At 50.4% G+C, this 20,243-nt stretch overlaps 1 protein-coding gene across 1 annotated transcript in view; it reads right to left on the reverse strand.

Moving 5' to 3' along the window:
• DCHS1 (dachsous cadherin-related 1) overlaps positions 1-20,243 on the reverse strand; it is a 489,760-nt gene that overhangs the window by 123,800 nt on the left and 345,717 nt on the right. Inside the window, exons 3-5 of the mRNA XM_069640519.1 lie at positions 18,603-18,791; positions 12,784-13,015; positions 8,210-8,446 (exon numbers count right to left, since the gene is read on the reverse strand). Of these exons, the coding sequence (XP_069496620.1) occupies positions 8,210-8,446; positions 12,784-13,015; positions 18,603-18,791 (658 nt within the window). The remainder of the gene's footprint in view (positions 1-8,209; positions 8,447-12,783; positions 13,016-18,602; positions 18,792-20,243) is intronic.

Below are 20,243 nucleotides of genomic sequence, written 5' to 3' on the forward strand. Positions count from 1 at the left end.
AGTCACACACCCAGTGCTCCACATTCTTTGTGCTGGCAGCCTTTCAAGTGGGGCAATTTATAAGTGATGGCTCATTTAACAAGCCATAGTTTTTGCACAGTATGTGCTTAACATTTCAGTGATAAGAACGGAACATGGGGCATTGTTATTCACCAGGCCAGCACAAGTATCAGTTAGCTGACCAAACCTATGCATTCTTCAAAGAGAATTAAAATGCCACATAGAAAAAGTTAAAAACTATTTTCTTTATTTTAATGTCTCTTTATTTGAAACACCAAAACGTTATATTTTTTTTTAATGTTATGTTTTAGTCACATAAGACGCCTCACTGGGAAGGTTAACTGTCATTTTCTTGCTTAACTATTCTAGTGGCTGCTTTGGGACATGGACTAAATGCATGCACTCAGCATCAAAGGCCTTTTAATTTTCTAAACAAGCCAGCCCATGTCTAGGGCGCTCATCAGATGGCAACTCAATGTCACTTGGCACCTTGATTAGGAAAGCAGGGTTCATTGTGTGTCACCATGCAGACAGTAGTCACTGGCAAATCAATGCAGTGGTATGTGTGCAGCAATGATTTGTGCGCTGCACAAGCCACCAGTCTGTTGGTTAAAGGCCTCTATGTGGTGCTCCCGTATGTAACAACACATTTGCCTGTATTTGTCTGATGTGTCCAAAGTCCATACAATAGCACACTGCAACGCTTTGTGTATGTGGCTCTGACGAGCATGCCATCCTGTTCCCAGACTTAAATGCATAAAGCAATCAAGGAAGTTGCCTCAAATTGTACATCCGCGAGGCCAACTGCCCTTTCTACACTGCCACAGCATGATTTTCACTAGCTGCTGGCCAGCACTAATAAGAGATGCTAATGCCAGCTCTGTTAGATAAAGCATGGGCCTGCTCGTTTTTGCAGAAATAGCCCCTGAGGCCTGCGTAAAAGTGAGGAGGTAGTGGCTGAGGAACTGTGGACCCTTTGCCATGCATTAGAAGCCGGTTTTGTTTAAAACGTTTAATCGTCTTATTAATGGTAAGGATACAGTTTGTAAGAGTTACAATCCTTTCTGTGTTCCCTTTCTTTGCATTGTTTATTGGGTCCCTCTTGTGCAGTATCCTGCCCTGTCTGTAGATATAACTCCCAAAAGATGTTTATGTTCTGGGGGTTGGGCATGCCCACACTGAGACCCAGCCCTTACTCCTCTAAAATTCTTCAGAAACAAGAAGCAAAAGAGCCCTTGTACCCCAGTTTAGTGTCTGATGTTGCAGCATCTTTTATTACTCGCATCCAAAACCTTAAGCTGTCCAAATGAGTATGTATGGTTTATGGTTACAAATATTTTAATGTCCAGGTGTGTGTTGTGAACAATTATGTGGGCACCAACCCTTGCATCTGTTATGAATTTAGAGATTCACACATACAATTCTTTTATTACAGACTTGTTTATCCAATATAGAGATCTGGTCAATGTTATAGTCCTGGACGGCTCCCATTTAATGCAAAGCATACAGGAACCCTCACTGGTGCTATTTGTCATTTGTCCCCTTCACAATTCTCATAAAGGTATTTTGAGAGAGTATAATAAGAGTGTAAAAGACCGTCCATCTTGGAATGATAAGCATCCATCAGATAATAATTCCTATGGTTAGTCTAGTATTGCCCCTTGTGAAATACAAGTGAGGTGGTATGAACAGAATACCTGCAACACAGGGCCAGTGGACCCTCAGACCCCGGTAGGCTGGTCACACCACAGTATGTCAGTATGGACAGTTTGATACTGCATTCAGGCAAGGCCTTCCCTAAAAGCAGGTGACAGAAAAACCATGTACTTGGGCAGCAACAGCGGTGTTTTCACATTAGAATTCTTCTGTTAAGTACTTGCATTACAATGTAATGAAATCAGCTTCATTTATATAGCAATTATTTATTCATATTGAGGAGGGGTTTTGGCGCACGACACACAGATGTATTTTGGGAGTGGCGTGTGCTAGTCGGGGGGCAGGGGTACATTCTGGTGTTTTGCCCTGGGCACCAAGGTGGCTAGAAACTGCCCTGGATATGAGCGTACTACCTGCTGGTCAAGTGTTCTGGTGCATGGAGAATAAAGGACGCATGCTGTTGGCAGTTGGCAGTTGGTAGCTAAGGGTGCATTAGGCCAGAGGCAGGGTAAGTGCTGTCTGGAGGAGTTTGCTAAGAGTGGTGTCCACAAGAGGCAGGGTAAGTGCTGTCTGGAGGAGTTTGCTAAAAGTGGTGTCCGCAAGAGGCAGGGTAAGTGCTGTTTGGAGAAGGGAGCTCAGAGTGGTGTCGGCAAGATGCAGGGTAAGTGCTGTCTGGAGGAGGGAGCTCAGAGTGGTGTCCGCAAGAGGCAGGGTAAGTGCTGTCTGGAGGAGGGAGCTCAGAGTGGTGTCCGCAAGAGGCAGGGTAAGTGCTGTCTGGATAGGGGAGTTCAGAGTGCTGTCTGCAAGCTGCGGGCTAAGTGCTGTCTGGAGGTGGGAGTTCAGAAGGCTGTCTGCAAGAGGCAGGGTAAGTGCTGTCTGGAGGAGGGAGCTAGGAGTGGTGTCTGCAAGAAGCAGGTTAAGTGCTTTCTGGAGGAGGGAGATAAGAGGTTTGTCCGCAAGAGGCAGGGTAAGTGCTGTCTGGGGGAGGGATCTAAGAGTGGTGTATGCAAGAGGCAGGGTAAGTGCTCTCTGGAGGAGTTTGCCAAGAGTGGTGTCTGCAAGAGGCAGGGTAAGTGCTCTCTGGAGGAGTTTGCCAAGAGTGGTGTCTGCAAGAGGCAGGGTAAGTGCTGCCTGGAGGAGGGAGCTCAGAGTGGTGTCCGCAAGAGGCAGTGTAAGTGCTCTCTGGAGGAGTTTGCTAAGAGTGGTGTCCGCAAGAGGCAGGGTAAGTGCTGTCTGGAGGAGTTTGCCAAGAGTGGTGTCTGCAAGAGGCAGGGTAAGTGCTGTCTGGAGGAGTTTGACAAGAGTGGTGTCTGCAAGAGGCAGGGTAAGTGCTGTCTGGAGGAGGGAGATAAGAGGTTTGTCCGCAAGAGGCAGGGTAAGTGCTGTCTGGGGGAGGGATCTAAGAGTGGTGTATGCAAGAGGCAGGGTAAGTGCTGCCTGGAGGAGTTTGCTAAGAGTGGTGTCCTCAAGAGGCAGGGTAAGTGCTGTCTGGAGGAGTTTGCTAAGAGTGGTGTCTGCAAGAGGCAGGGTAAGTGCTGTCTGGAGGAGTTTGACAAGAGTGGTGTCTGCAAGAGGCAGGGTAAGTGCTGTCTGGAGGAGTTTGACAAGAGTGGTGTCTGCAAGAGGCAGGGTAAGTGCTGTCTGGAGGAGGGAGCTAAGAGTGGTGTCTGCAAGAGGCAGGGTAAGTGCTGTCTGGAGGAGGGAGCTAAGAGTGGTGTCCGCAAGAGGCAGTGTAAGTGCTCTCTGGAGGAGTTTGCTAAGAGTGGTGTCTGCAAGAGGCAGGGTAAGTGCTGTCTGGAGGAGTTTGCTAAGAGTGGTGTCCTCAAGAGGCAGGGTAAGTGCTGTCTGGAGGAGTTTGCTAAGAGTGGTGTCTGCAAGAGGCAGGGTAAGTGCTGTCAGGAGGAGGGAGCTAAGAGTGGTGTCTGCAAGAGGCAGGGTAAGTGCTGTCTGGAGGAGGGAGCTAAGAGTGGTGTCTGCAAGAGGCAGGGTAAGTGCTGTCTGGAGGAGTTTGCTAAGAGTGGTGTCCGCAAGAGGCAGTGTAAGTGCTCTCTGGAGGAGTTTGCTAAGAGTGGTGTCTGCAAGAGGCAGGGTAAGTGCTGTCTGGAGGATGGAGCTAAGAGTGGTGTCTGCAAGAGGCAGGGTAAGTGCTGTCTGGAGGAGGGAGCTAAGAGTGGTGTCCGCAAGAGGCAGTGTAAGTGCTCTCTGGAGGAGTTTGCTAAGAGTGGTGTCTGCAAGAGGCAGGGTAAGTGCTGTCTGGAGGAGTTTGCTAAGAGTGGTGTCCTCAAGAGGCAGGGTAAGTGCTGTCTGGAGGAGTTTGCTAAGAGTGGTGTCTGCAAGAGGCAGGGTAAGTGCTGTCAGGAGGAGGGAGCTAAGAGTGGTGTCTGCAAGAGGCAGGGTAAGTGCTGTCAGGAGGAGGGAGCTAAGAGTGGTGTCTGCAAGAGGCAGTGTAAGTGCTCTCTGGAGGAGTTTGCTAAGAGTGGTGTCTGCAAGGTGTGGGTTAAGTGCTGTCTGGAAGGGGGAGTTCAGAAGGCTGTCTGCAAGAGCCAGGTGAAGTGCTTTCTGGAGAAGGGGGTTCAGAGGGCTGTCTGCAAGGTGTGGGCTAAGTGCTGTCTGGAGGGGGGAGCTAAGGGCGGTGTCTGCAAGAGGCAGGTTAAGTGCTCTATGGAGAGGTGCATTCAGAGTGCTCTCTGCAAGAGGCAGGGTAAGTGCTGTCTAAATTGGGTAGTTCAGAGTGCTGCCTTTAAGTAGTGAGTTAAGTTCTGTATGGAGAGGGGAGTTCAGCGTGCTGTTTCCAAAGGATAGGTTACGTGCTGTCTGGAGAGGGGAGTTCAGAGTGCTGTCTGCAAGGGGTGGGTTAAGTGCTGTCTGGAGAGCGGAGTTCAGAGTGCTGTCTGCAAGGAGTGGGTTAAGTGCTGTCTGGAGAGCGCACTATCAGAGTGCTGTCTGCAAGGAGCGGGTTAAGTGCTGTGTGGAGGGAGTGCTGTCTGCAAGGAGTGGGTTAAGTGCTGTGTGGAGGGGGAGTTCGGAAGGCTGTCTGCAAGAGGCGGGTTAAGTGCTGTGTGGAGGGGGAGTTCAGTAGGCTGTCTGCAAGAGGGGGGTTAAGTACTGTGTGGAGGGAGAGTTCAGAAGGCTCTCTGCAAGGAGTGGGTTAAGTGCTGTGTGGAGGGGAGTTCAGAAGGCTGTTTGCAAGAGGCTGGTTAAGTACTGTTTGGAGGGGGAGTTCAGAAGGCTGTCTGCAAGAGGCCTGTTAAGTGCTGTGTGGAGGGGAGTTTAGAAGGCTGTCTGCAAGAGGCGGGTTAAGTGCTGTGTGGAGGGGGAGTTCAGTAGGCTGTCTGCAAGAGGCGGGTTAAGTGCTGAGTGGAGGGGGGGAGTTGCAAGTGCTGCCTGCAGGCTGTGATTAAGGCCCAGTATCGCGTGTTCTCACTGTTTTCATGTAGAATCAAGGCCGGGCACGTTTTCTATAATTCATAACACACCTCCCACATTCAGGGAAATTGCCTTTCCTGCCCCTCTGATGTCGACCCCGTAAAGATTTATTTTCTGGAGGAAAGCTGTAGTTTTTGCCAGATGAGGACTGCTCCAAGAGTCTGGGGCCGATTAATGTGCAGCACTCCAACAGCACACTCTATCCGGGCGCAGGCCACAAGGCTCGGAGAATACGGGGTGCTCAGCTGCGGGAGTGTAGCCCCGGGCACGGATTCCATTAATTCTGCCCTGGTCTGTGTGGTAGATTATGGGGGTGGTCTGGCCTGCGCTCGGTACAGACGGTGTCAGTATAGTCCGTGTGGCCTGGTCTGTGTGTTAGATGCACGTGGTGTCATTATAGCCAGTCTGATCTGGTCTGTATGTTAGATGCATGTGGTGTCAGTATAGTTAGTTTGGTCTGGTCTGTATGTTAAATGCATGTGGTGTCATTATAGCCAGTCTGATCTGGTCTGTATGATAAATGCATGTGGTGTCATTATAGCCAGTCTGATCTGGTCCGTATGTTAGATGCATGTGGTGTCAGTATAGTTAGTTTGGTCTGGTCTGTATGTTAAATGCATGTGGTGTCATTATAGCCAGTCTGATCTGGTCTGTATGTTAAATGCATGTGGTGTCATTATAGCCAGTCTGATCTGGTCCGTATGTTAGATGCATGTGGTGTCATTATAGCCAGTCTGATCTGGTCTGTATGTTAGATGCACGTGGTGTCATTATAGCCAGTCTGATCTGGTCTGTATGTTAGATGCACGTGGTGTCATTATAGCCAGTCTGATTTGGTCTGTATGTTAGATGCATGTGGTGTCAGTATAGCCAGTCTAGTCTGGTCCGTATGTTAGATGCATGTGGTGTCAGTATAGCCAGTCTGGTCTGGTCCGTATGTTAGATGCATGTGGTGTCAGTATAGCCAGTCTGGTCTGGTCCGTATGTTAGATGCACGTGGTGTCATTGTAGCCAGTCTGATCTGGTCCGTATGTTAGATGCATGTGGTGTCAGTATAGCCAGTCTGGTCTGGTCCGTATGTTAGATGCACGTGGTGTCATTGTAGCCAGTCTGATCTGGTCCGTATGTTAGATGCAAGTGGTGTCATTATAGCCAGTCTGGTCTGGTCCGTATGTTAGATGCACGTGGTGGCAGCATAGTGTGGTCTGCTCGGTATGTTAGATGCATGTTGTGTCAGTATAGTGTGGTCTGGTCTGTATGTTAGATGCATGTGGTGGCGGCATAATTAGTGTGGTCTGATTCGTATGTGAAATGCACGTGGTGGCAGCATCGTGAGTATTGTCTGGGCCATGTGGTAGATTCTGGTGCCAGATTCCAGTGATCGCAGCGTGCTTTGTGTTACTGTCCGATCTGTGCTTTGGGTTTACATGAGGTGAGTGCTGTCCCCTCTGGTACTAGTCTGTGGTTCATAGTCAGGGGCATTGCTATTTCGGTCTGGTCTGTGTGTTGAGGTCAGTTGGGTAATGATATTGTGGACTGGCCTGTCTATGGGATCGAGGGACTGAGTATTGCCCCCTGTACTCTGGCCTTTGTTCTAGGTCCAGATGACCTGGTTATTGTTCATCGCCTGCTAGTGAGATGCTTGATATTGAGTGGGGGTCGTCTTTGGACTGTGGTCTGTTCACTGGTTGCAGGACATGTGAGTGTTATTTTTGCTGTGGACTGTGCGTCATACTTAGGGGGGCTGAGTATTGGTCCTTGGGCTGTGGCCTATTCACCGGTTGTAGGCTATGTGAGTGTCACCCTTCCCCGAGACTGGTCTGTGTGTTTGTGTGGCCTGTGAGGAAGGTGTTGCCCCTCTCAATGTGGGATCAGCCCAGGAGGGTAGGGAAGGCGTTCTTCCATTGGAGGAGATTTAGCCAGTACTTACCCATCTAGGCTTTATTTGTATGTTCCCCTTGAGGGTAGTTCCAGATCTATTTGGAAACCTAGAGACTTGGCAGGGAGGGTGGAGGGGAAACCTTTGAGGTTCACCCTTTAGTAGGCACCTACAAAGTGATGTTCAGATTTTCCTCCATTGATAACAAGGATGAACTCAGTCTCAGCTGGGTTCCGTTTGGGGTACACAGGCAGCATCTGGGTTCAGCGGGTGTCCAAGCAAGAGCTGATGAGATTACTGTCAGTGACGCGCTGTGCGTCGTTGGCGTATTGGTGCAGAGTGATGTCTTATCTGGTAGAAGGACTCCCAGTGACTACAATATAGAAACTGAAAGTCATTGGGGATCAGATAGAGCCTTGGGGTTGCCTCACTTGTCAGGGGGGAGCAGGGGGATAGATGTGTCTATTTAAATATATTGATTCTTGAGAACCAAATAGGGTACCGTGTCAGATATGGTATGGGAGGGTTTTCAAAAGGGTTGAAGGCCTCTGAGAGGTTCGGTGGAGATAGGAGGCAGCAGTTGCTGTTGTCGCTAATCCCCAGGACCACGTTGACTACCTAGATGGTGGCTGAAAGCCATAGTGGCAGTTCTGTTGAGGTTTGGGTTTCCGCTATCTTTTCCAGGACTTTGCTGCGAAAGGGCACGTGAGTGATGGGTCAATAATTGGCAAAGTCCTTGGCGTCATGCAAGATTTTTTAGAGAGAAAGTCACAGTTCGAATCTGAAAGCGGATCGATACGTGACTGAGCGGAGTGAGGGGGTGCTGATGTTTGGGAAGGAGAGAAGAGGTGCACTGTATGGGACTTGATGGCGTTGGAGGGTGGATCTCTCTCTCTTCTACAGCTGTGAGACCAAAAGTCCCAAGCTGGTTTCTAGTTTGCAACGGATCTATGTGACCCTTCCCCAAACCCCTTTGCACCAGACGTAGCCCCTTACCCCACCCCCACATATATTTTAAAAAACAATCTGGTATTTTTTTGCAGTTTTCTGATTCGTTATAATTGAATTCTTTATTTTCTATTCGCTAAAATCACTGGATACCGATTGCAACAGCAAAACGAAAAGGTGATGGCTGGAAGGTTTTGAATAAATCATAACCACGGGCACAGCTCTGGGGAACCCATCAGACCATCGTTGTTCACATCTGAGCATTGCACAAAAGAGAGAGTTAGAGAACAATAACATCACCTGATGGGTTATGCGCCCAGACGGTGCCCACGCTCGCCCCTCTTCGAATATCCTCAGGCACTGTGAAGAAGTATTGCGCCTGTTCAAAGAATGGTGGTGAGACGGAGCCAGGCACAATGCTGATGTTCACGCGGGCATTGACCTGGGCAGACAGGCCTCCTCCATCCTGGGCACTGACCATCAGCTGGATGAGTGTATTCGCTTTGCCGCTCAAGGCGTAGGACAGGGAAATAACACCTGGAACAAGGGAGAAAGAGAGGAAGCATTGAGGACATACATAAAAAAGTGTTCTTTAAAAAGTAGCAGCACCGAGCTCAGCCTTTATCAACAGCTGTGAGCACCTAGGCTTCTTAAATACAGAGGGAAACACAGCACATAAACCACAAGGGGAATTCAACCCCGCCATCATCAATGCCTTGGGACGACCAGTCTTCTTTAATAATTCTTTAACCCAGCTTTAACCAATAGTTGGCAACACTTAGCCATCTTTAATCCAAAGGGAAACCCAAAGCAGCCTTCGCCAACACTTGGGAACACTTAGCCCTCTTTAAAAGTAACCGAGACCCGCCTTCAACTAGACGTCTTTGATCCTAACAGTAACCCAGCCCAGTCTTCACCAACAATCAGCCTTCACCAACACTTGGAAACACCAAGCTGTAACCCAGCCCAGCCTTCACCGACACTTGGAAACACCAAATCTTGATTGACCCTGAGTGTAACCCAGCCCAGCCTTCACCGACACTTGGAAACACCAAGCCTTGGTTGACCCTGAGTGCAACCCAGCCCAGCCTTTACCGACACTTGGAAACACCAAATCTTGATTGACCCTGAGTGTAACCCAGCCCAGCCTTCACCAACACTTGGAAACACCAAGCCTTGGTTGACCCAGAGTGTAACCCAGCCCAGCCTTCACCAACACTTGGGAACACAAGCCTTGGTTGACCCTGAGTGCAACCCAGCCCAGCCTTCACCAACACTTGGGAACACAAGCCTTGGTTGACCCTGAGTGCAACCCAGCCCAGCCTTCACCAACACTTGGGAACACAAGCCTTGGTTGACCCTGAGTGCAACCCAGCCCAGCCTTCACCAACACTTGGAAACACCAAGCCTTGGTTGACCCCGAGTGCAACCCAACCCAGCCTTCACCATCACTTGGAAACAGCAAGCCTTGGTTGACCCTGAGTGCAACCCAGCCCAGCCTTCACCAACACTTGGAAAGAGCAAGCCTTGGTTGACCCTGAGTGTAACCGAGCCCAGCCTTCACCATCACTTGGAAACAGCAAGCCTTGGTTGACCCAGAGTGTAACCCAGCCCAGCCTTCACCAACACTTGGAAACACCAAGTCTTGGGTTACACTCAGTGTAACCCAACCCAGCCTTCACCGACAATTGGAAACACCAAATCTTGATTGACCCTGAGTGTAACCCAGCCCAGCCTTCACCGACACTTGGAAACACCAAATCTTGGTTGACCCTGAGTGTAACCCAGCCCAGCCTTCATCGACACTTGGAAACACCAAGCCTTGGTTGACCCTGAGTGTAACCCAGCCCAGCCTTCATCGACACTTGGAAACACCAAGCCTTGGTTGACCCTGAGTGTAACCCAGCCCAGCCTTCATCGACACTTGGAAACACCAAATCTTGGTTGACCCTGAGTGTAACCCAGCCCAGCCTTCACCGACACATGGAAACACCAAATCTTGGTTGACTCTGCCCAGCCTTCATCGACACTTGGAAACACCAAGCCTTGGTTGACCCTGAGTGTAACCCATCCCAGCCTTCACCAACACTTGGGAACACAAGCCTTGGTTGACCCTGAGTGTAACCAAGCCCAGCATTCATCACAATTTGGTACACTTCTCTAATCCTAAAAATATCCCAGTTCTTGGGAACACAAGCCTTGGTTGACCCTGAGTGTAACCAAGCCCAGCATTCATCACAATTTGGTACACTTCTCTAATCCTAATAATATCCCAGCCTACATCAACACATGGGAACATTTAACCTTCTTTAACCCTAAATGTGATCCAGCCCATTCTTTGTCAGCTGTTGTAAATCCTTAGCCGTATGTACTACTCAGAGAACCCTAAACTAGCCTTCAACTCCTGTGACCACTTAGCCCTCTTTAATCCTAACGGTAATCAAGCCCCACCTTCATTAACACTTGGGAACACTTAATCCTTCTTTAATCCTAAAAATATCCCAGCCTTCATCAATTACTCAGACCTAAAAGAACCTTGGACCATCCTTCATCAACACTAACATTGGAAAAATCTGGACCGGTTTAATACTAAAGGCACCCTGCACAGAAGTCTTCAATATTTAGGAAAACCATGATCCGTTTACTCCCAAGAGCAACCCAGTCCAGCCTTAATCAGCACGTGGGAAAATCAAACCCTCTTTAATACCACGCGAAGCCCAGCATTACATTAATTCATATTTTGTAAAATGCCAAACTCAACATCCTCAAGAATTGGAAACACCCAGCCCAAGGCTTCTTGCTATTCTGAAACTGCTAGGCGAAGTCTTCTCAACAGTGGATAAGAAACAGGCAGTCTAGGGTTCCCCAATACAATGGAATGTTGAAAAGAAATTCCAAGCTTCAGGAATAATCAGAAATACTAATCATATGGTCCAAGGGAAATCTTTAGCAGTCACTCAAGCTGCACCACTACTGATAAAAGGTTCCCAAAGCTTCTGAAAAGCATGTGTCGGGCTAGCCCGGCACGCCATGTGCTCAGCCCATGCTTTCGCAGTAATCTGGAACAGCCAGCCTTAGGTTTCCCTATACAGTGAAATGCTGGCTAGTAAGCCCACACCTCACAAGTACTCAGGAATACTCAGCCTGAGTTTCAAGTGGATCCTGGGACATCCCCTACTGTACCGTTAATCTTAAAAGATTCTCCGACAATGTGAAAGACTGTGCCATGCTAGGCTGCAGGCTGAGTCCACTCTCCCTCCTAAATGTGGAACAGCCGGCCTGCTAACCTGTGCTCAACCCCAAGGACTCAATGTGTCCACCATCTCAGCAGGTGGTCTCTGCTCAGCCACTCTTCTGCAAACAAGTCGAGGTTGTCACCTTGCAATTTGATGGGTTGCGCATACTTTATTTCACTCCCTCGCGTCATCTTGTTCACAGCGGCCCCTGAAGCCCAATCCATCCAGAGGTGAGATCCCACCACGGTGGAAGCCATGCCTCCCCACTAAGCCATAATGTGAGCCAAAGAGAAGGGGCCCCCCGGAATGTCAGCGGGCACCACCATGAGGAGGACTGACCTTAGGCAGATCGAGGCTGCAATGGAGTGGAGATAACCCTCAATTTGACTCCATATATCCTCTGTGTCGCCGTACAGTGAGGCTCGCTGAGCCGTAGCGTGAACCTAGCAACACAAACGCTTCTGCCAGAGGTGTTCAAACATTCTCTCCCATTGCCATCATTTTCCTGTTGGTGGTCTCCACATGCTGCCATGACATAAAGTCTATCTGGGGGGCCTTGCCTGCCCATCCCCCCATGTAATGAACCCCAGTGGCTTCTCATGACAGACACCATGATATAATGTCATGATGCCGTCACTAGCAAATAATGACTAACTATTTCCCTGTTATATGAAGATTCTAGTTATCCCTAGCTACCACTTTATAGCTTGTTATAAATTCAGAAGCTTTGCATAATATTGTCATCCAGTGAATAGGCCGGGAAGCGACATCTTGTTATAATTAAAGTTTTTTTTGTGGGTGTCAACTGGGGGTGTGTTGAATGGCTCACTGAGTTGTCCACTTGATATGAGAGTGGCCTACACATCCAAAACCAGCCCCACGAGGTTTGGCAGCAAACCCCCCCCAGTGCACAGAAAATGAAGAAGAGACATCCATGACCCCAGGCATCGAGGAGAGGACTATTGGACTCTAGCGCTCAGCAACACAGTTTCTAAACACATTGTTGCTAAGGGGTGAAGAATTGAACTCTTCACCCCAGGGGGCGGCTCATGAAGAGTGCTGTTATTGGAAGCCAATGGACACACTCTTGGTCGACACCCATAAAAAGGAAACAATTTCAATAACAATCCATTTCTGAACCCCCCCACCTGCCTGCTGACAGAATAATAGAACGCACGTGAACCTATAATCGATTCATGCTGCAAAAAACAGGGTCTCCTGCAGGTCTGGCCTCCTAGGTCTGCCTATCTCCTTGTTATGCAAGGCCTCCCCACTGAGTCCTTTCTCGATTTCTCTGCTACATCCACCATGTTGAACTGAAGGGCCACTGACGTGGCTGGGGTGAAGTCCAGCTCCTGGTGGGCGGTCTTTGCTGCCCCCCCTCTCAGGTTATCCCTCCTTCAGTCTGAGTGAGTGACTGACGTGGAACACAATGCATGTATATGGTCCTGAGAGAGGCACCTGAAGAAATGGGGGCAGTCCCTAAACCGTCTGGGGGCATTGCTCGTTTGCGGAATGGTGAGACTTGGTGTAAAGACGTCCATGCTGGCATGACCTGGCTACATGTGTGATGTGGTCTTGAAGATGCTTCCACCCACCCTCGCCTGCATGGCCACATTCTTTCTCTGAGGACCTTACCTGTTTCCTTGTTCAGGGTGAAGAGGGGAGGGGAGTTCCCAGACACTAGGCGGTATGCCACTCGCCCATTGACGCCCTCATCCTTGTCATGAGCGGTCACCTTGACCACGGCTGTGCCGGGCATGCTCTGGGTGCTGAGGCTCACCGCATAGTCCACCGGGTAGAAAACTGGACGGTTGTCATTGATGTCGTCCAGGAACACTTTCACGTAGGCCATGGAGTTCAGACCGCCCTGTAGAGAGAAGACACAGAGAGGTAAGTCCCAGTCGTCTCCTGGCATGAGACCACAGTGAACCACCCAAAGAGACCTTCAAAAGAAGCAGGTACAGTGCCCCGCCTACCGCAACACCTATTTACCATATGAAACAGCAAGCCGATTTAAGAGGATCGCTGGTCAACTGGAATGTAGCCAGGGTACAGCCGTGACCAGGGATACAGCCGTGACCAGGGATACAGCCGTGACCAAGGATACAGCCATGACCAGGGATACAGCCGTGACCAAGGATACAGCCGTGACCAGGGATACAGCCGTGACCAAGGATACAGTCGTGATCAGGGATACAGCCGTGACCAAGGATACAGCCTTGACCAGGGATACAGCCGTGACCAAGGATACAGCCGTGAACAGGGATACAGCCGTGACTAAAGATACAGCCGTGACCAGGGATACAGCCGTGACCAGGGATACAGCCGTGACTAAGGATAAAGCCGTGACTAAGGATACAGCCGTGACCAGGGATACAGCCGTGACCAAGGATACAGCCGTGACCAAGGATACAGCCGTGACTAAGGATACAGTTGTGACCAGGGATACAGTCGTGACCAGGGATACAGCCGTGACCAAGGATACTGCCGTGACCAGGGATACAGCCGTGACCAAGGATACAGCCATGACCAGGGATACAGCCCTGACCAGGGATACAGTCGTGACCAAGGATACAGCAGTGATCAGGGATACAGCCGTGACCAAGGAGACAGCCATGACCAAGGATACAGACGTGACCAGGGATACAGCCCTGACCAGGGATACAGCCGTGACCAGGGATAGAGCCGTGACCAAGGATAGAGCCATGATCAGGGATACAGCCGTGACCAAGGATACAGCCGTGACCAAGGATACAGCCGTGACCAGGGATACAGCCGTGACCAAGGATACAGATGTGACCAGGGATACAGCCCTGACCAGGGATACAGCAGTGACCAGGGATACAGCCGTGACCAAGGATACAGCCGTGGTCAGGGATACAGCCGTGACCAAGGATACAGTCGTGACCAGGGATACAGCCGTGACCAAGGATACAGCCCTGACCGGGGATACAGCTATGGCCAAGGCTACAGCCCTCACCAGGTATACAGCCATGACCAGGGATACAACTGTGACCAAGGATACAGCCGTGACCAGGGATACAGCCATGACCAAGGATACAGCCATGACCAAGGATACAGCCATGACCAAGGAGACAGCCGTGACCAGGGATACAGCCGTGACCAGGGATACAGCCATGACCAAGGATACAGCCGTGACCAGGGATACAGCCGTGAGCAAGGATACAGCCGTGACCAAGGATACAGCCGTGACCTGGGATACAGCCGTGACCAAGGATACAGCCGTGACCAGGGATACAGCGGTGACCAGGGAAACATCCTTGACTAAGGATGCAGCCATGGCCAGGATGCAGCCGTGACCAGGGATACAGCCGTGACCAAGGATATAGCCGTGACCAAGGATACAGCCGTGACCAGGGATACAGCCATGACCAAGGATACAGCCATGACCAAGGATACAGCCGTGACCAAGGAGACAGCCGTGACCAGGGATACAGTCGTGACCAGGGATACAGCCATGACCAAGGATACAGCCGTGACCAGGGATACAGCCGTGAGCAAGGATACAGCCGTGACCAAGGATACAGCCGTGAACTGGGATACAGCCGTGACCAAGGATACAGCCGTGACCAGGGATACAGCCATGACCAGGGAAACATCCTTGACCAAGGATGCAGCCATGGCCAGGATGCAGCCGTGACCAGGGATACAGCCGTGACCAAGGATACAGCCGTGACCAAGGATACAGCCGTGACCAGGGAAACATCCTTGACCAAGGATGCAGCCCTGACAACAAATAATCCACAAAACAGACACTTTCTGTTACATTAGCAAACCAACTGGGAATGCAGTATATAGGTGAAATGCATCACCATCCAGTGTGATACTACAGAGGGCGGTGGGTGAAGTGTATCACCATGGTATGCAATACCAAATATGATGGTTGGTGAAGTGCTTCACCATCCAGTGTGATCCTACAGAGGCCGGTGGGTGCAATCCATCACCATCCAGTGTGATCCTACAGAGGCCGGTGGGTGAAATGCATCACCATCCAGTGTGATAGTACAGAGGGTGGTGGGTGAAGTGTATCATCATCCAGTGTCATAGTACAGAGGGCGGTGGGTGAAGTCTATCATCATCCAGTGTGATACTACAGAACGCGGTGGGTGAAATGCATCACCATCCAATGTGATGCCGCAGCGGCTGGTGGGTGAAATGCATCACCATCCAGTGTGATACTACAGAAGGCGGTGGATGAAGCGAATCACCATCCAATGTGATGCCACAGAGGCCGGTGGGTGAAATGCATCACCATCCAGTGTGATAGTACAGAGGGCGGTAGGTGAAGTGTATCACCATCCAATGTGATGCCAGAGAGGCCGATGGGTGAAATGCATCACCATCCAGTGTGATATTACAGAAGACGGTGGATGAAGTGAATCACCATCCAATGTGATGCCACAGAGGCCGGTGGGTGAAATGCATCACCATCCAGTGTGATAGTACAGAGGGCAGTGGGTGAAGTGTATCACCATCCAATGTGATGCCACAGAGGCCGGTGGGTGAAATGCATCACCATCCCGTGTGATTCTACAGAAGGCGGTGGGTGAAGTGTATCACCATCCAATGTGATGCCACAGAGGCGGGTGGGTGAAATGCATCACCCTCCAGTGTGATACTACAGAAGGCAGTGGGTGAAGTGTATCACCATCCAATGTGATGCTACATAAGGGGGTGGGTGAAGTGTATCGCCATGGCATGCAATACCAAATATGATGGTTGGTGAAGTGCATCACCATCCAGAGTGAGACTACAGAGGGCGGTGGGTGCAATGCATCACCATCCAGTGTGATAGTACAGAGGGCGGTGGGTGAAGTGTATCAACATCCAGTGTGATACTACAGAGGGTGGTGGGTGAAATGCATCATCATCCAATGTGATGCCACAGAGGCCGGTGAGTGAAATGCATCACCATCCAGTGTGATACTACAGAAGGCAGTGGGTGAATTCAATCGCCGTCCAATGTGATGCCACAGAGGCCAGTTGGTGAAATGCATCACCATCCAGTGTGATACTACAGAAGGTGGTGGGTGAAGTGTATCACCATCCAATGTGATGCCACAGAGGCGGGTGGGTGAAATGCATCACCCTCCAGTGTGATACTACAGAAGGCAGTGGGTGAAGTGTATCACCATCCAATGTGATGCTACATAAGGGGGTGGGTGAAGTGTATCGCCATGGCATGCAATACCAAATATGATGGTTGGTGAAGTGCATCACCATCCAGAGTGAGACTATAGAGGCCGGTGGGTGCAATGCATCAAAATCCAGTGTGATAGTACAGAAGGCAGTGGGTGAAGTCAATCGCCATCCAATGTGATGCCACAGAGGCCAGTTGGTGAAATGCATCACCATCCAGTGTGATACTACAGAAAGTGGTGGGTCAAGTGTATCACCATCCAATGTGATGCCACAGAGGCCGGTGGGTGAAATGCATCACCATCCAGTGTGATACTACAGAAGGCAGTGGGTGAAGTGAATCACCATCCAATGTGATGCCACAGAGTCTGGTTGATGGAATGCATCACCATCCAGTGTGATAGTACAGAGGGCGGTGGGTGAAGTGTATCACCATCCAATGTGATAGTACAGAGGGCGGTGGGTGAAGTGTATCACCATAAAATGTGATGCCACAGAGGCCGGTGGGTAAAATGCATCACCATCCAGTGTGATACTACAGAAGGCGGTGGGTGAAGTGAATCACCATCTGATGTGATGCCACAGAGGCCGGTTGGTGAAATGCTTCACCCTCCAGTGTGATACTACAGAAGGCGGTGGGTGAAGTGTATCACCATCCAATGTGATGCCAGAGAGGCCGGTGGGTGAAATGCATCACCATCCAGTGTGATACTACAGAAGGCGGTGGGTGAAGTGAATCACCATCCAATGTGATGCCACAGAGGCCGGTTGGTGAAATGCTTCACCATCCAGTGTGATACTACAGAAGGCGGTGGGTGAAGTGTATCACCATTCAATGTGATGCCAGAGAGGCCGGTGGGTGAAATGCATCACCATCCAGTGTGATACTACAGAAGGCGGTGGGTAAGTTAAGTGCATCCAAAGTGATGCTACAGAGGCCGGTTGGTGAAATGCATCACCATCCAGTGTGATAGTACAGAGGCCGGTGAGTGAAGTGTATCACCATCCAATTTGATGCCACATAGGGGGGTGGGTGAAATGTATTGCCATGGCATGCAATACCAAATATGATGGTTGGTGAAGTGCATCACTAGCTAATGTGATACCATGGGATGCAACATGGCATATGGTAATTGCTAAGGTCCATTCCCACCTGATGGGCTATGTTGGGTGCTAACTATTTGAGGGAGCCACCACAAATGGGCACATGCATTGCATAATTATGCTGGTCCTATACCTCAGACCCAGGCCGCCATCTGTGTGGCACAGATCCATGTCCTTCCATCTGCATTCACAGACCTAGACCCCCATCTGCATTCACAGACCTAGACCCCCATCTGCATTCACAGACCTAGACCCCCATCTGCATTCACAGACCTAGACCCCCATCTGCATGCACAGACCTAGACCCCCATCTGCATTCACAGACCTAGACCCCCATCTGCATGCACAGACCCAGGCCGCCATCTGTGTGGCATAGGCCCATGCCGTCTGCCCCATCTGTATGCACAGACCCAGACCTCCCTCTGTGTGGCATAGACCCATAAACCCCCACGCCCCCATCTGCATGCACAGACCCAGGCCTCCATCAGTGTGGCACAGATCCATGTCCTTCCATCTGCATTCACAGACCTAGACCCCCATCTGCATTCACAGACCTAGACCCCCATCTGTGTGGCATAGATGCATGCCTTCTGCCTATCTGCCTACACAGATCCAGACCTCCCTCTGTGTGGCATAGGCCTGTGCTCTCTGCCCCATCTGCATGCACAGACCCAGACCTCCCTCTGTGTGGCATAGGCCCATGCCGTCTGCCCCATCTGTATGCACAGACCCAGACCTCCATCTGTGTGGCATAGACCCATAAACCCCCACGCCCCCATCTGCATGCACAAACCCAGGCCACCATCTGTGTGGCATAGACCCATGCCCTCCTCCCCCCACCATCTGCATGAACAAACCCAGGCCACCATCTGTGTGGCATAGCCGCATGCCCCCCCCCCCCTCATCTGCATGGACAGTCCCAGGGCTCCATCGGTGTGGCATAGACCCATGCCCCCCTACCCAAATGCATGCACGAACCAAGACCTCCATCTGTGTGGCATAGACCCAACGTTTCCACCCTCCAGGCAGAGACCCATGTCCCTCTATCTGCCTGCACACACCAATGCCGCCTAATCTGCTTGAGTGGCACAGAGCCAAACCACTGTTTCTGCCTGGCTCAGACGAGTGCCCCCACCCTTTCCCTCTCGTTCACATGGCGTGGCCACCTCCTCGGAGCGACTGGTACTCACCCCGTCCACGGCGCTGACGGTGAAGTCGTAGCTGCGCAGCCCCTCGTCCCGGTCCAGGCTTTGGGCTGTGCACAGCTCCCCCGTCTGCTTGTGGATGCGGAACTGCGTGGGCACCGCGCTGCCAATGCCTGAGCCCAGGGAATAGGTAATGGAACCGAAGCTGCCGCTGTCCGCATCGGCTGCAGAAACCTGTGGAGAAGAGGGCGGAGACTGTGAGGGGCGGATCAAACATCTGCAGGAGCAACACTGTGGCAATAGTAACATGCAAGATCCACACACCTGGGCAACATAGCATACACACGTCTATGCATCATTCACGACATAATGCAGCTTTCATACACATCCCTGCAACCTTCACACATCTGGGTAATGCAGCTTTCAGACACATCCCTGCAACATTCACACATCTGGGTATTGCGGCATTCAGACACATCCCTGCAACATTCACACATCTGGGTAATGCAGCTTTCATACACATCCCTGCAACCTTCACACATCTGGGTAATGCAGCTTTCATACACATCCCTGCAACATTCACGACATACCTGGGTAATGGAGCTTTCATACACATCCCTGCAACCTTCACACATCTGGGTAATGCAGCTTTCAGACACACCCCTGCAACATTCACACATCTGGGTAATGCAGCATTCATACACATCCCTGCAACATTCACACGTCTGGGTAATGCAGCTTTCATACACGTCCCTGCAAACTTCACACATCTGGGTAATGCAGCATTCAGACACATCCCTGCAACCTTCACACATCTGGGTAATGCAGCTTTCATACACATCCCTGCAACATTCACGACATACCTGGGTAATGCAGCATTCATACACATCCCTGCAACATTCACACATCTGGGTAATGCAGCATTCATACACATCCCTGCAACATTCACACATCTGGGTAATGCAGCATTCATACACATCCCTGCAACATTCACACATGTGGGTAATGCAGATTTCATATACATCCCTGCAACATTCACACATCTGGGTAATGCAGCATTCATACACATCCCTGCAACATTCACACATCTGGGTAATGCAGCTTTCATACACATCCCTGCAACATTCACGACATACCTGGGTAATGCAGCATTCATACACATCCCTGCACCCTTCACACATCTGGGTAATGCAGCTTTCATACACATCCCTGCAACCTTCACACATCTGGGTAATGCAGCTTTCAGACACATCCCTGCAACATTCACACATCTGGGTAATGCAGCATTCATACACATCCCTGCAACATTCACACATCTGGGTAATGCAGCTTTCATACACATCCCTGCAACATTCACGACATACCTGGGTAATGTGGCATTCATACACATCCCTGCACCCTTCACACATCTGGGTAATGCAGTTTTCATACACATCCCTGCAACCTTCACACATCTGGGTAATGCAGCTTTCATACACATCCCTGCAACATTCACGACATACCTGGGTAATGCGGCATTCATACACATCACTGCAACATTCACACATCTGGGTAATGCGGCATTCATACACATCCCTGCAACATTCACACATCTGGGTAATGCAGCATTCATAAACATCCCTGCAACATTCACACATCTGGGTAATGCAGCTTTCATATACATCCCTGCAACATTCACACATCTGG

The sequence above is a fragment of the Ambystoma mexicanum genome, chromosome 7q (assembly GCF_040938575.1).
Source record: "Ambystoma mexicanum isolate Mex_15411 chromosome 7q, UKY_AmexF1_1, whole genome shotgun sequence".
Taxonomy (NCBI): domain Eukaryota; kingdom Metazoa; phylum Chordata; class Amphibia; order Caudata; family Ambystomatidae; genus Ambystoma; species Ambystoma mexicanum.